The sequence below is a fragment of the Carcharhinus amblyrhynchos genome, chromosome 19 (genome assembly GCF_965287045.1).
Source record: "Carcharhinus amblyrhynchos chromosome 19, sCarAmb.v2.hapA, whole genome shotgun sequence".
Taxonomy (NCBI): domain Eukaryota; kingdom Metazoa; phylum Chordata; class Chondrichthyes; order Carcharhiniformes; family Carcharhinidae; genus Carcharhinus; species Carcharhinus amblyrhynchos.
Window position 1 is genome coordinate 5,199,249 of NC_137342.1, and position 15,344 is coordinate 5,214,592.

Here is a 15,344-nt window from a genome sequence, read left to right on the forward strand (position 1 = left end):
CCGGGTTCGATTCCTGGCTCGGGTCACTGTGTCAGTGTGGAGTTTGCACATTCTCCTCGTGCCTGCGTGGGTTTTCTCCGGGTGCTCTGGTTTCCTCCCACAGTCCAAAGACTGGAGCGAATGGCAGTATTGAATCATAGAATTATAGAACGCTACAGTGCAGAAAGAGGCCCTTCGGCCCATCGAGTCTGCACCGAACACAATCCCACCCAGGCCCTATCCCCATATCCCTACATATTATACCCACTAATCCCTCTAACCTACGCATCCCTGGACACTAAGGGGCAATTTCTTAGCACGGCCAATCAACCTAACCTGACTTCTCCTCCCGATGGTCCCGAACGGACATTATTTTTGTTGCACGGTTAGAAACGGGAAAACAAATTTTGTCTTCCAACTCTCAGGTCGGAGGTTGATTGGCCGTGCTAAGAAATTGCCCCTTAGTGTCCAGGGATGTGTAGGTTAGAGGGATTAGTGGGTATAATATGTAGGGATGTGGGGGTAGGGCCTGGGTGGGATTGTGTTCGGTGCAGACTCGATGGGCCGAAGGGCCTCTTTCTGCACTGCAGGGTTCTATGATTCAATATTGCCATTCACTCCAAAGGGCCACTGAGCAGTAATATTAAAGCAGCCTGCACTTGGCCGATGATTCTACCTCACCATGCCTGGCCCTCGCTGCTCCAACCATGCGTAGCATACAGATAATTTAAAAATGAGGGCACAAGTAATTATATCCATGAATAGTTACCGATTTGAGGCTAATACTGTAGTTTTGTACATTGATTTTGTACTGTTTACCATACAGTTACCTATCAGTGGCACTAATATTTTAGGATCTTAATGGTATAAGATCCTGAAGGGTTTTGGCAGGGTGGATGTCGAGAGCATGTTTCCTCTTGTGGGAGAATCTAGTTTCTCGTACTAGGAGCCATGGTTTAAAAATAAAGGGTCACCTTGAGAAGAACTTTCTCTCTTGAGGGTTGTGAATCCCAGGAACTTTCTTCTTCAAGGGCGGTGAAAGCAGAGTCTTTAAATATTTCTTAGAGCTAGATAAGATTCTAGATTTACAAAGCGGGTGAAAGGTTGTTGGGGATTGGCAGCAGTGTGGGGTCGAAGTTGTAATTAATCAGCCCTGATCTGATTGAATGGTGGAGTGGGGCTGAGTGGCTTCTTCCTGCTCGCAGTTTGTACGTTCACGTGATTTAATCTGCTCCCACCGTCTTCAGCGTTTCAAAATGGGTCCGTTACATCTTTAGTTGATACTTCCCTCAGTGACCTTCAACCCCCTCAGGCAAAGTCAGAAGTTATTCACCGACTTTTGGAGGTTAAAAACAAATGTGTGAAACCTGGGTGGCACTTTGCGGTTCACTGTGGGCAGGGTCTCTCGCACTTCCGGATCTTTTGTTTGAAATACACGCTCTTTCCCTCCACATACCAGACTATGAAGGAAGAGGAATTAGCGAAAGAAAAGCTCAGAAATGACGAACTTCAGGGGGCCAAGACCACCCTGGAAACGAAGCTGAACAAACTTACCGAGGAGACACGAGTTTGCAAACAGAAATACGAGAAGGTGAGTGGAAAACTCTCTACAACCAAACAGTATTTAAATCTGACAGTCAGTTTTATATTGTTGCTCTTTTCTGGTGATTGGCATAACTGGATAAACTAACCATAAAATTATTCAGCTGACCAATTAAATATAAGGGTGACGGAATTGTCTACTTGCACCATTTTACTATGCTTGCTGCATTATGGGATGCCCAGAGTAGGGATCCCAACCTTTTCCCTTGAGGATCCCTCCCCCTCCTCCAGATTACAAAATTCCCCTCCCCACCCCCATAAAATCAAGAGAAGCGTGGACAGGATGAACACACACAGTCTTTTCCCCAGTGAAGGGGAATTGATAACTCAAGGGTGTAGGTTTAAGGCGAGGGGGGAAAGATTTCAAAGGGACCTGAGGGGCAACTTCTTCACACTGAGGTTGGTGTGTATATGGACTGAGCTGCCGGAGAAAGTGGTTGGGGCAGGTTCAATAGCAACATTTAAAAAGCATTGGGTAAGTGCATGGATGGGAAAGGATTAGAGGGAAATGGGCCAAACGCAGGCAATTGGAGCTAGCAGGGAGGGCACTATGATCAGCATGGATTAGTTGGGTCTGAGGGTGTGTCTCCATGCTGTATTGCTCTATGATTCGATGGGCAGAATTTTACAGGACATTCTCTTTGACTCTGAGTTATTTTCTGCATTCAAATGAGTTCTGCATTTAAACAAAAAGCCAGCACAGACATCAGGGCCGATTGGCCTCCCCCAGTACTCTGATTCTATGAAAGGTGATCTGTTTTGTACAGTCTGAATATAAATGATATCCTCCTTCAAACTGGAATTTTTCCATCAGTAATTTGTGTAAAAATATCATGAATCCATTTACAAAGAGCAGGAGGATATATGTTCGATCAAACTGTACAGAAACCCCACCCCAAACTATCAGATATCTCAATGGACCAGAAACGTTTGACCCACAATGTTGTCTTTATTTAGTGATTAGGGACATTCCCCATGCCAGGAATCAAAATCCCCAGTATTTTTGCTTTGTCGTCAGCCCATTTCTTATCTGAGACTGAGACTTGTTCAGTTAATCCAGCCAATTGGTGAACCAAGAGAACTCCCAATTTTCTTAGTCCTGTCTGTCTTTTCCTTTTCCTACCATTTCTGTTGTTGGTCTAACGGATGAGATGAGTTCCACCCACCTTTTCTCATCTGTTTAATGAATCTGTCCCTCTCAGTTATATATTCATTCATCAGGGATGGGTCCCCACGGTCCTTGTGATCCCACCATAACACAGATAAGTTTATACTCACCACCTGGAGTCTTCTAATCTCCCATCTCGCTCTCCCACTCCAAGGCTGCTCTTACCAGAGTCTGGTAATACTTGTTAGGGGCGATCAGTGCCCTTCGTACCACTGCTTACACTTGTAAACTTACACCATTAAACATAAGTTTAAGCCGGCTTTTCCTTCAACTCTGGTGGTCACTGACAGTCTCTTCCCAATCATGTCTGAACATCACACTCTAGGCATCTTTCTCTAGCCTTTTACACCCACTTCAAACTTCTGACCATCACGTGGGGGATTTCCCCTCTTAACAATCAGTCTAAGGCGGGTGTTTTAAAGACAAATGCCTCCTTGTCCATATATGTTCAGTTCAGACCTCTTTTACGCTCTCATAGTCTCTCATCACAGACTCTCATCACAGATCATTCCCCACTGTAGTTTGACTCGCCCTATTAAGTTCGGTGATCTATTCCAGTACCCAGATTGTGGCCATTCAGCCCGAGCCCACAAACAGATCCTGGCTTTCAGCACCAAATGTTGTAGGTAAAGTAATACCTCAGACTGTTAGTGAGTCAAAATACAGTGGTTTTTATTTCTGGGGTTTATTCCAGAAATTTGGGAGAAGTAGGACTACAGACTTCTCATAGAACACAAACACAAGTAGGCATTTATACATCATGAGTCTTAGTGTCAATCACGACACAAGTTTCCCATTCCAGCCAGAACTCCGGGTCTTCCTTCCTTGGCCGTGATACAGCCCCAGATTTAATCACAATTCACAGTCCAGCTGGCAGCTGCAGTCACGACACTGGCTTAATCTGGTCACAATTCAAAACCCTTCTGCAGCAGAACCGGCATTCCTGTCTTTGGAGTTACTTGTGCGATCGTGGCTGTCCCAGCAGGACTCTTCCTGTTAAAAGCCAATATTGCGATCTGCAGCTGTCAAAAGCCAGTATCGTAAACTACCATCTGGGTAACGATGTCCAGCTAACACACGTGGGTAAGATTTACAAAGTCTACAAAATAACAGCCACATTAAACTATCTGTCTTTATAAAAATGAAAGTTAAAGCATGTAATACATGAACAAATAACTTACTCCCAGGAGCAGTATAAGCTTGAGAAGATTAATTGTGATGAAGGGTTATATTTGTGACATTTTCTAGATACAAAATCCATTAACCCTTTCCCTACTTCATGCTGTTAGCCAGTAGAGAGAGCTCAAAAACAAGAGCTGCCAAGCAGGCTGACCATTACACACCATCCAGTACACGAACACTTGATGCATTGCATCAACCAGCCTGTCTTGTGCAACTAAACTGCCACTTCTGTTTTTCATTTTTAAGACACGAGTATGTATTTAATTAGGAGCTTGGGTATGTCTTGACCTATTAGTGTACTAAGATCAGAATCCAGGTCTTGAATGATTCACTAATGCCAGTTAATAAAGGATCGAATAACTCTCGACAGTGGATTATATAGATGATCTGGAGGAGGGAACCGAGTGTATGGTGTCGAAATTTGCTGATGACACCAAGATTGGTAGAACGGCAAATTGCGCGGAGGGTGTGGAGAGTCTGCAGAAGGATCTAGATAGGCTGGGCGAATGGGCCAGGAACTGGCAAATGGAATTTAATGTTGGCAAGTGCGAGGTCGTCCACTTTGGTAGGAATAATGGTAGGAAGGATTATTACTTATGGGGCGAAAAACTGCAGCAGGCGACGGTGCAGAGGGACCTGGGGGTCCTTGTGCATGAGTCGCAAAAACCCAGCTTGCAGGTGCAGCAGGTGGTCAGGAAGGCGAATGGGATGCTGGCCTTCATAGCAAGGGGGATTGAATATAAAAGTAGGGAGGTCTTGCTGCGGCTGTATAGGGCATTGGTGAGGCCGCAGCTGGAGTACTGTGTGCAGTTTTGGTCGCCTTACTTACGCAAGGATATTTTGGCCTTGGAGGGAGTGCAGAGGAGGTTTACTAGGCTGATACCGGAGTTGAGGGGGTTGAGCTATGAGGAGAGGCTGAATAAACTAGGCTTGTACTCGTTAGAGTTTAGAAGAATGAGGGGAGATCTCATTGAGACGTATAAGATGACGAATGGGATGGATAGGATGGAGGTGGAGAGGCTCTTCCTGCTCAGAAAGGACAGTAAGACTAGGGGGCACAGCCTCAAGATAAAGGGGGGGCGGTTTAGAATGGAGTTGAGGAGGAACTTCTTCACTCAAAGGGTGGTGAATCTCTGGAATTCTCTGCCCGTTGAAGTGGTGGAGGCTGCCTCGCTAAATATTTTTAAGACGCAGGTTGATGGGTTTTTGATAAGCGAGGGGATTAAGGGTTATGGGGAGAGGGCGGGAATGTGGAACTGAGCCACGACAGATCAGCCATGATCTTATTGAATGGCGGGGCAGGCTCGAAGGGCTAGATGGCCTACTCCTGCTCCTATTTCTTATGTTCATTTTGAGATTTCTTTTGAGGATTTTAAGTGCCTCACTCTTCTATACTCAGGTGAATACAAGCTAACTTCATGAAAACGGTCTTAATTTAACCCTTTAAACCCTGTATCAATCCAGTGAAGCTGCTTTGTACCTTTTTCCACACAAATATATCCTTCCTGAAGTTCTCTACTCAAAACTGAACACTGAACTCCAGATGGTATCTGACCAAACCTCTGAACAACTGGAGAATCGCTTCCCCTCTTTTGTATTCTCGCATACTGTAAATGAAAGCTAACATTCCATTAAGCTTGTGATTGCTTTTTGTACTCATCAGCTGGCTTTTAATAATTGTGTATTTGGGCCCCCAAATCTCCCAGCCTCCCTACTTCCAAATTTCCCACTGATTTATCTTTCTTGAGTCCAAAGCAGGCAGCCTCACAGATGCTCTTGTTGAGTCCCATTTGCCAACTCCCAATCTGTCAACGTCCCTTTGTAGCTCCCTGCTTCCACTTGTTTCTTCAACTGTCTCTCCCTTCGTCCAAGTCATTAGTAACCATGGTGAAAAGTTAAAGCTTCCACACACCTGACGAAGCAACACCGTTTGTGGGATTACTATCAAATAAACTGGTTGGACTTAAACCTGGTGTTGTGAGACTTCTTACAGTGAAAAGTTAAAGCCCCAGAACAGATTCCTGGATAACAGCACGTATTACATCCAGCAATCAGAGAATGTTCCCTCTGACCCTCCAACTACCATTTTTCTCTTTTTTTAGCTCTCTCTATCTCTTTCTTGCTCTCTTCCCTCCATCCCCAACTTCCCAATCAATTCCTAACTTGAGTCTCCGGTATTGGCTAATTAGGAATTGGTGTCTGAATACCGAATAGATGTTTTTTCCACCAATCTGACGGAACACTAAAAATGGAGTCCACATCCTGAACATGTCCACTCCCTCCAGCATCTCGTAAGGACATCCTTAAAGCACAACCCTTTGACTAAGCTTTAGCACCCCCCCCTCCTGCTGCTATCTGCTCCTTAGGTTCGGCTTTGGGAAATTTGCCTCTTAATTAGACTGCAGTAATTATTGAACGGGGCTGAGGGTTGACTTGTTGAGAAGCTGATGGTGGGCCTGTGGTCTGCAGGACTTGACGGAGCTGAAGGAGGCCAAGCAGCTGTTGATCCAGCAGAAGCTGGAGCTTCAAGCCAACGCAGACAGCATGAAGTCGGCAGTGGAGCAGGAGAGGAGCAGCCACCAGCTCACCAAGAATAAACTCAACGAGGCAGAAGCGGACATGAAGAAACAGTGCGCAGCGTTGGAAGCCAAACTGGTTCGTAGCCTGATATAAAATCTGAGGCGTTGGCACTTTCACTGCACGAGTTATTACATGTTTCCTGGTGAACTGCTGCGTAATTGCATTTTCAATGAGGAGGGTTTAAACTCATCGGATCAGGGCGGGGCCCCCAGAGAGGTGATGCAGAGTGCACACAAGGCGAGGGAGAAGCAAATAACATTAAAGTGTAGCTCAGAGGGAACGGACAGTGAGATAGCGGAGTGTAAATGTGCAAGTGCTAAAACAGCTGAAACAGGAACGGCACGGGATTATGGTATAGGGGCAACAGCAGAGAGCCGGACTGAGTAAGGGAAGAATAGGTTTATAACATGTTAAGAAGAATAGATAGGGTGGATTCTCGGAGGCTATTTCCCAGGGCTGAAATGGTCACTACGAGAGGACACAGGTTTAAGGTGCTGGGGAGCAGGTACAGAGGAGATGTCAGGGGTAAGTTTTTCACTCAGAGGGTGGTGAGTGAGTGGAATCGGCTGCCATCGGTGGTGGTGGAGGCGAACTCGTTGGGATCTTTTAAAAGACTTCTGGATGAGTATATGGGATCTAATGGGATTGAGGGTTATAGATAGGCCTGGTAGGTAGGGGTATGATCGGTGCAACTTGTGGGCCGAAGGGCCTGTTTGTGCTGTAGTGTTCTATGTTCTAATATTCCTGGCTACAAAATATTTGGGAATGATAGAAGATAAAAAAAGGTGAGAGGATGGTAGGTGTTGTTACAGCACTGGAGAGGAACGACATAGTTAAGAATCTAATAACAGCAATCAACAGAAGAGCTATTATACTATTGGGTGTATACAGCTTATTTCATTCATTCACTCATTCTGCCCAAAGTCAAATCGTCGACCCATTGTCTGCTGATGATTCAGCCTGAGTCACTTTGTGTAAGTCGCAGGTTTGCCATTGCTTTCCACCCTCAGGGACAGGCGAGGAGGCCAATCCCATGTCCCACCTCAGCCGGCATTGGAATTGAACCTGTGTTGTTGGCACGCACTAGCCAGCTGATCCTGTGTATATAATAGACACCAAATGGTAGCAAGGCTGTGGAAGAGCAAATTACAGAAAGGTGCAAGTAGGGATAATGAGAGACTTTATACATCCTGATACAAACTGGGATAGTAGCAGTGTAATGGGACTAGGGGAATGGAGGAGTTCCTGAAATGTGTAAAAGAGAACTTTGCACTCCAATGAGCAAAGAAACAGAACTAGATCTAGTTCTGGAGCCAGGGGAGCATCTGGAGAATACTGATCACAGTATTATCAGGCTTAGTGGGTTTAAATAAAGGACAAGGAACAATCAAAAGTCATGATACTCAACTGGCAGAGGACTTATTTCAATGAGTTGTGAAGGAATCTGACCCAGCCGGATTGGAATTGAGGATCGATGGGGAAAACAGTAAATTAGCAATGGGAGACGGGGATAATTCCTGGCCACATTCTCAGCGGGGGGGGAGGAAGGGCTCACCTGCTGAAAATGAGACAGAGAAAGGATGTTTATGATAAAAATGCTGGAAATATTCAACTGGTTTGGTAGCGTCTGCGGAGAGAGAAGTAGAGTTATTGTTTGTTTGATGACCTTTCAACAGAAGGTGTTGAGGCATTGTGGAAGTGTGACCATTTGGGATTGATCTGTCTCCATTGGAATGCAAGTAACATTAATGACTAATAATTTACAGGGGCCAAGAGTACATGAGGGGCACTAACTGAACAGTTTTGTTCAAGGTGTGTGGCGGGGTTTAAATGTTGAAAGGTGTTGCTGTATTGTATCAATGAGATGAAGCTGATGGTGTCCCTCGCTGTCTCGATGCAGCAGGTTGAGCTGAAGGATAAGGAAGGACAAAGGAAACAGCACGAAGAGGCTGTGATCAAACTCAACATGCAGATCACTGCGCTGAATGAAAACATGGCCACGTTGAAGAAAGAGTGGCAGGGGAGTCAGCGGAGGGTCAGTGAGCTGGAGAAGCAGACAGACGATCTCCGTGGGGAGATTGCGGTGTTGGAAGCTACTGTCCAGCACAACCAGGAGGAGAGGAGAGCTCTGTTAGAAAGGTATGTCTGCGTTATTCACTACACCCTCCCTCTGCCTAGCTGGAATCTGATCACAGTCCCCAAGGGACCAGGTCAGTATTCTTGGGCTGGACGCAGCTCAGATTCCCGCTTGACAGAGAGAAACATTTTAAACCCTGTTAGTTTCAGTGCCCCGGAATAAGGCACTGAATTCCTCGGCAAAAGCAGCACGGTTTATATTGCTTTGTACTGTCAGCTGTAGCTCCTTGGATAACAGTCTCGCTCCTTGAGTTCAAAGATTGTGGGTTCGAGATCTGTTTCAGAGACCTGATCTTGTATCCAAGGCTCAGAATCCAGTGGGGAACTGAGGGAGTCCTGCACTGTCCAACCTTAGAGGAGACCTTAAACTGAGGCAGAACTGGAGACAGTGCTCAGAGTGCAATCTGACCAAACCATCATAGAGTCCCTTTACAACCTACTCCTGTACTTCATTATAACTTAACATTTCACTGGCTGCAAAAGCTGAGTGGACCAGCCACAGAAATACTGTGGTTCTGGGAACAGGGCAGTAACTGCTGATACCCCAGAGCCTACAAGGCACAAGTCAGGAGTCTGATGGAACACTGCCCACCAGCGGGGCTGTTGATTTCTCATGATCTTGATCTCTGTCTCATGTCTGTCTCTCCCCTCCAGCCCCCACTCATCACCCATGTTTCTCTCCCCCATCTGTCAGTGTGCCGGTCTATCTCCCCTGTTAGGAATGGATCAACAGAGCTTCCAATTAATTCCTAATTTGATGTTAATTATCCAGTCGAAGTCGCTGATATATAAAGGGGCCACAGGTAGCACTGGGTTGTCAGTGTCTCCTTTACTGAACTACAACTGGGAGGCTCAAATCTCTCCTCCGTACTGCATGCCTTCTTTTCTCTACCACCCACCTCTGTCCTTTTCTCTCTTACGTACCCCTCTTCCCAGTATGGCTCTGTCTGTCTCAGGGTGGCATGGTGTTTCACACTGCTGCTTCATAGTGCCAGGGACCTGGCTTCAGTCACTGTGCGGACACACACACACACACACACACACACACACACACACACACACAGACACATACACACACACACACACACACACACACACACACACACAGACACATACACACACACACACACACACACACACACAGACACATACACACGCGCGCAGCTCCTGCCGCCGTGTCTGCATGGATTTCCTCCTCCACTTTTCTCCCACAGTCTGAAAGACATGCTAATTAGGTGCATTGACCCAAACAGAGTGTGGGGACTAGGGGAATTTCACACTAACTTCATTGTAGTGTTAATGTAAACCTTACTTGTGACAAATACACTTTTTAAACAATTAACACACGTGTTAAAACTTGAAAGCATCTTTCACTTCTCTCTTTTTCATTGACATCTGCACAATTCTACCCTTCACGTCTGTATGAGATACAGACCAGGCTTGTGTACGGGACGCGGGCCAGCCTCGCCGCGTGTGGAATATGATGTGGGATGGGTTCTTCACTCACAATTCTTCATCTGAGCTCAATCACTGGGGCACAAACCAAGGCAGAGAAAGCAGGGGGAATGTTTGTGGATTTATTGAAGCCCAAGCAGGGAGGTGTGTACTACTTAAAGGGCCGTGGACATTGCTTAAGGGGCAGGGAAGTGGAGAAAATGAAACTGAATAAACACTCCATTTGTGATTGAAGTATTTTGGAAAGATAGTTCATTGTTCTCTGTACCTCTACATATTGGATTGTCGCCAGTATGGCCGGCACATGTTTGCCAGACACTTGTTCCTTGCGGCTGATGTATTTTAATGAATCAGTGTGTTGTTGAGTTTTGATGAACTCTTGCCCTTGTCAATTAGGTGCCTCAAGAGTGAAGGAGAAACGGAAAAGCTGCAGGCAAAGGTGGTGGATCTGAGACGGAAACTGGATGATACAACAGCTGCTATGCAGGAGTTGGGACGAGAGAATCAGGCTCTCCAGGTAACCCAGATACACAGTGGGTACAGGAGAGCAGTGAGTGGCGCAGATCCCATTGGAATAAATTGGTGCCCCCACCTGCTCCTGACAGTGTCCTGAGAGCATGCGGTCACCTCTTCTGGTGTGGCAGCTCCTGGGACAGGGAATGGTCCTGGCACCGATGTCATAGCGACACTTCCTAGTGGAAGGAATTGTATTCTGAAAAGTATAAATGCAGGTACATAGTTACAGATAGACAGGGTGGTGAAGGCAGCATTTGGCACACTTGCCTTCATTGGTCAGAGCATTGAGTACAGGAGTTGGGATGTTATGTTACAACTGTACTAGACATTGGTAAGGCCACATTTGGGAATCCTGATCACCCTGCTATAGGAAGGAGTTAAACTGGACAAGGTACAAAAAAGATTTAGAAGAATGTGTTTAGTGATATTCCTCAGGGGTCAGTGCTGGGATCTTTGCTGTTTGTAATATATATAAATGATTTGGAGGAAAATGTAACTGGTTTGATTAGTAAGTTTGTGGACGACACAAAGATTGGTGGATTTGTGGATAGCGATAAAGACCATCAGAGGATACAGCAGGATATAGATCAGTTGAAGACTTGGGCGGGGAGATGGCAGATGGAGTTTAATCCAGACAAATGTGAGAGAATGTATTTTAAGAACATAAGAACATAAGAAATAGGAGCAGGAGTAGGCCATCCAGCCCTTCGAGCCTGCCCCGCCATTCAATAAGATCATGGCTGATCTGTCGTGTCTCAGTTCCACATTCCCGCCCTCTCCCCATAACCCTTAATCCCCTCTCTTATCAAAAACCCATCAACCCGCGTCTTAAAAATATTTAGCGAGGCAGCCTCCACCACTTCAACGGGCAGAGAATTCCAGAGATTCACCACCCTTTGAGTGAAGAAGTTCCTCCTCAACTCCGTTCTAAACCGCCCCCCTTTTATCTTGAGGCTGTGCCCCCTAGTCCTACTGTCTTTTTTGAGCGGGAAGAGTCTTTCCACCTCTATCCTATCCATCCCATTCATCATCTTATACGTCTCAATGAGATCTCCCCTCATTCTTCTAAACTCTAACGAGTACAAGCCCAGTTTATTCAGCCTCTCCTCATAGCTCAACCCCCTCAACTCCGGTATCAGCCTAGTAAACCTCCTCTGCACTCCCTCCAAGGCCAAAATATCTTTGCGCAGGTGCGGCGCCCAAAAATGCACACAGTACTCCAGCTGCGGCCTCACCAATGCCCTATACAGCTGCAGCAAGACCTCCCTACTTTTATATTCAATCCCCCTCGCTATGAAGGCCAGCATCCCATTCGCCTTCCTGACCACCTGCTGCACCTGCAAGCTGGGTTTTTGCGACTCATGCACAAGGACCCCGAGGTCCCTCTGCACCGTCGCCTGCTGCAGTTTTTCGCCCCGTAAGTAATAGTCCTTCCTACCATTATTCCTACCAAAGTGGACCACCTCACACTTGCCAACATTAAATTCCATTTGCCATTTCCTGGCCCATTTGCCCAGCCTATCTAGATCCTTCTGCAGACTCTCCACACCCTCCGCACAATTTGCCGTTCCCCCAATCTTGGTGTCATCAGCAAATTTCGACACTCTACACTCGGTTCCCTCCTCCAGATCGTCTATATAAATGGTAAAAAGCTGAGGCCCCAGCACCGACCCCTGGGGCACTCCACTAGTCACCATCCGCCAATCCGAATAGCACCCGTTGACCCCCACTCTCTGCCTCCTATTTGACAACCAATCCTCTATCCATGCTAACACCCTACCCCCAACTCCATGTCCCTCGACCTTCTGCAATAACCTCTTGTGAGGCACTTTGTCAAACGCCTTCTGAAAATCTAGAAAGACCACATCCACCGGCTCTCCTCTATCCACCGCCCTAGACACATCCTCATAGAACTCCAGTAAATTTGTCAGACACGACTTCCCTTTAATGAAACCGTGCTGCGTCTGCTCTATCAAGCAATTCCCTTCAAGATGCCTCGCAATTTCCTCCTTAATGACAGATTCTAACATTTTGAAAAGTCTAATACAGATAGGAAATATACAGTAAATGGCAGAACCCTTAAGAGTATTGATAGGCAAAGGAATCTAGATGTACAGGTACACAGGTCTCTGAAAGTGACAATGCAGGTGGAGAAGGTAATCAAAAAGACATACGGCATGCTTTCCTTCATCGGCCGGGATATTGAGTTTAAAATTTGGCAAATCATGTTGCAGATTTATAGAACTTCAGTTAGGCTGCAATTAGAATATAGTGTTCAATTCTGGTCACCACACTACCAGAAGGATGTGGAGGCTTTGGAGAGGATACAGAAAAGATTTACCAGGATGTTGCCTGGTATGGAGGGCATTAGCTATGGGGAGAGGTTGGAGAAACTTGGTTTGTTCTCACTGGAGCGACGGAGGTTGAGGGGAGACCTGATAGAAGTCTACAAGATTATGAGAGACATGGACAGAGTGGATAGTCAGAAGCTTTTTCCCAGGGTGGAAGAGTCAATTACTAAGGGGCACAGGTTTAAGGTGCGAGGGGCAAGGTTTATAGGAGATGTATGAGGCAGATTTTTTTACAGAGAGTACTGGGTGCCTGGAACTTGTTGCCGGGGAAGGTAGTGGAAGTGGATATGGTAGTGACTTTTGAGGGGCATCTTGACAAATACATGAATAGGAAGGGAATAGAGGGTATGGTCCCCAGAAGGGTAGGGGGGGTTTAGTTCAGTCGGGCAGCATGATCGGTGCAGGCTTGGAGGGCCGAAGGTCCCGTTCCTGTGCTGTAATTTTCTTTGTTCTTTGTAAGAATGTTACTGAATTAGAAGGTTTGAATTATGAGGAGAGGCTGGATAGGCTGCACCCTTTTCCCTGGAAAGATTTGAATGGGTTAGGACTTTATTCCCTGGAGCGTAGATGAATGAGGGGAGATTTGATAGAGGTGTATAAGATTTTGATGGGTGTCGATAGAGTGAATGCAAGCAGGCTTTTTCCACTGAGGCTAGAGGAGGAAAAAAACCAGAGGGCATGGGTTAAGGGTGAAAGGAGAAAAGTTTAAAGGGAATATTGGGAGGGGCTTCTTCACGCAGAGAGTGGTGGGAGTGTGGAATGAGCTGCCGGATAAAGTGGTAAATGCGGGGTCACTTTTAACATTTAAGAAAAACTTGGACGGGTTCATGGATGAGAGGGGTGTGGAGGGATATGGTCCAACTGCAGGTCAGTGGGACTAGGCAAAAAATGGTTTGGCACAGACAAGATGGGCCAAAAGGCCTGTTTCTGAGCTGTAATTTTCTATGGTTGCAACCACTAAAACCAGGAAGCATGCTGATATAAACTAGCTGCAAAGCACATTGCTGTGGGAAATGGTAACTGAGGGGAATGTGCTTCATTATCTGTATAGACAGGGATACAGTAAGTTTTATACAGTAAGCAATATCTGCATCATTATGAAGGAAACAAAATGATTGTGTCCTTTTTGCTTTGTCAGATTAAACACACACAAGCACTGAATAGGAAGTGGACTGAAGATACTGATGTGATGAATTGTATGGCCTGTGGAAAAGGATTTTCAGTCACTGTAAGAAAGGTACGTACTCCCACTTTTGTCTTGTAATCAATTGCCCCATAAAATGCCCCCACACTCTATTTGCTCTCGCTATGGCTTCATAACTTTGCTTATATATCTCTAGAGATCTAGTCTCTCAAACACTCAGACCTCTCGCTTTCCCCACCTTTTGTTAATGCCCTTCCCTGTCAGGTGAAAGAATACCTACAGTGCAGAAGGAGGCCATTCAGCCCATCAAGCCTGCACCAACAATAATCCCACTCAGGCCCTATCCCTATAACTCCACATATTTACCCTATTAGCTCCCCCCGACACTAAGAGGCAACTTAGCACGGCCAATCCACCTAATCCACACATTTTTGAACTGTGGGAGGAAACCAGAGCACCTGGAGAAAACCCATGCAAACATGGGGAGGATGTGCAGACACCACACAGACAGTGACTGATGCTGGAACTGAACCTGGGACCTCAGTGCTGTGAGGCAGCAGTGCTAACCAGTGTGTCACCATGCTGTCCTTTGAATGTTGGGCACTTGCCTTGCCCCATATACACAATACTGAACATGTCCAAGTTAAACCTTGTTTGTCCGGATCCCACTCTCCCTGTGTATTGCCCAAGCTCAGTGGATGGTGCAGTGACCTCAGCGCCATGAGATCCTGGGTTCAAATCACACTCCTGTCTGAGTGCCAACACCCAGGCTGACACCCCAGTGCTGTACTCAGGGAGTGCCACACTACTGAAGGTGCCATCTTCTGGAATAAGACGCTAAACTGAGGCCCAATTTGCCTGCTCAGATAGATGTAAAATATCCCATGCAATAATTCATAGAAGAGCAGGGAAATTCTCCCCACTGTCCTGTCCAATATTTATCCTCGATCAATATCACAGAGAGAGAATCTGCTCAGTGTCACATTGCTGAGTGGGGGAGCATTCTGTTCGCCACATTTCCTATATTACAATAATAGCTATACTTCAAAAAAACCCTTCACTCTCTGTAAGGTGCAGTTACTAAATGGTAGCCATGAAAAGCGCTAGATAAATGCAAGTTTTTCTTTCACATAAAGATTTGCCTGAGGGACTCGTACGTCATCTATATTTCTGACACTGAGATAAATCCGAGTATCGTTTGTAAATCCTGTCCCAAGCACCTACAGCCAAT

General features: G+C 46.1%; 1 protein-coding gene across 4 annotated transcripts in view; it reads left to right on the forward strand.

The window, feature by feature from the left end:
- Positions 1–15,344, forward strand: part of eea1 (early endosome antigen 1) — a 94,025-nt gene that overhangs the window by 77,269 nt on the left and 1,412 nt on the right. For all 4 annotated transcript variants that reach the window (XM_080207177.1, XM_080207175.1, XM_080207176.1 and 1 more), the window contains 5 exons: positions 1,439–1,570; positions 6,401–6,586; positions 8,412–8,650; positions 10,499–10,619; positions 14,108–14,206. In XM_080207177.1, the coding sequence (XP_080063303.1) occupies positions 1,439–1,570; positions 6,401–6,586; positions 8,412–8,650; positions 10,499–10,619; positions 14,108–14,206 (777 nt within the window). The remainder of the gene's footprint in view (positions 1–1,438; positions 1,571–6,400; positions 6,587–8,411; positions 8,651–10,498; positions 10,620–14,107; positions 14,207–15,344) is intronic.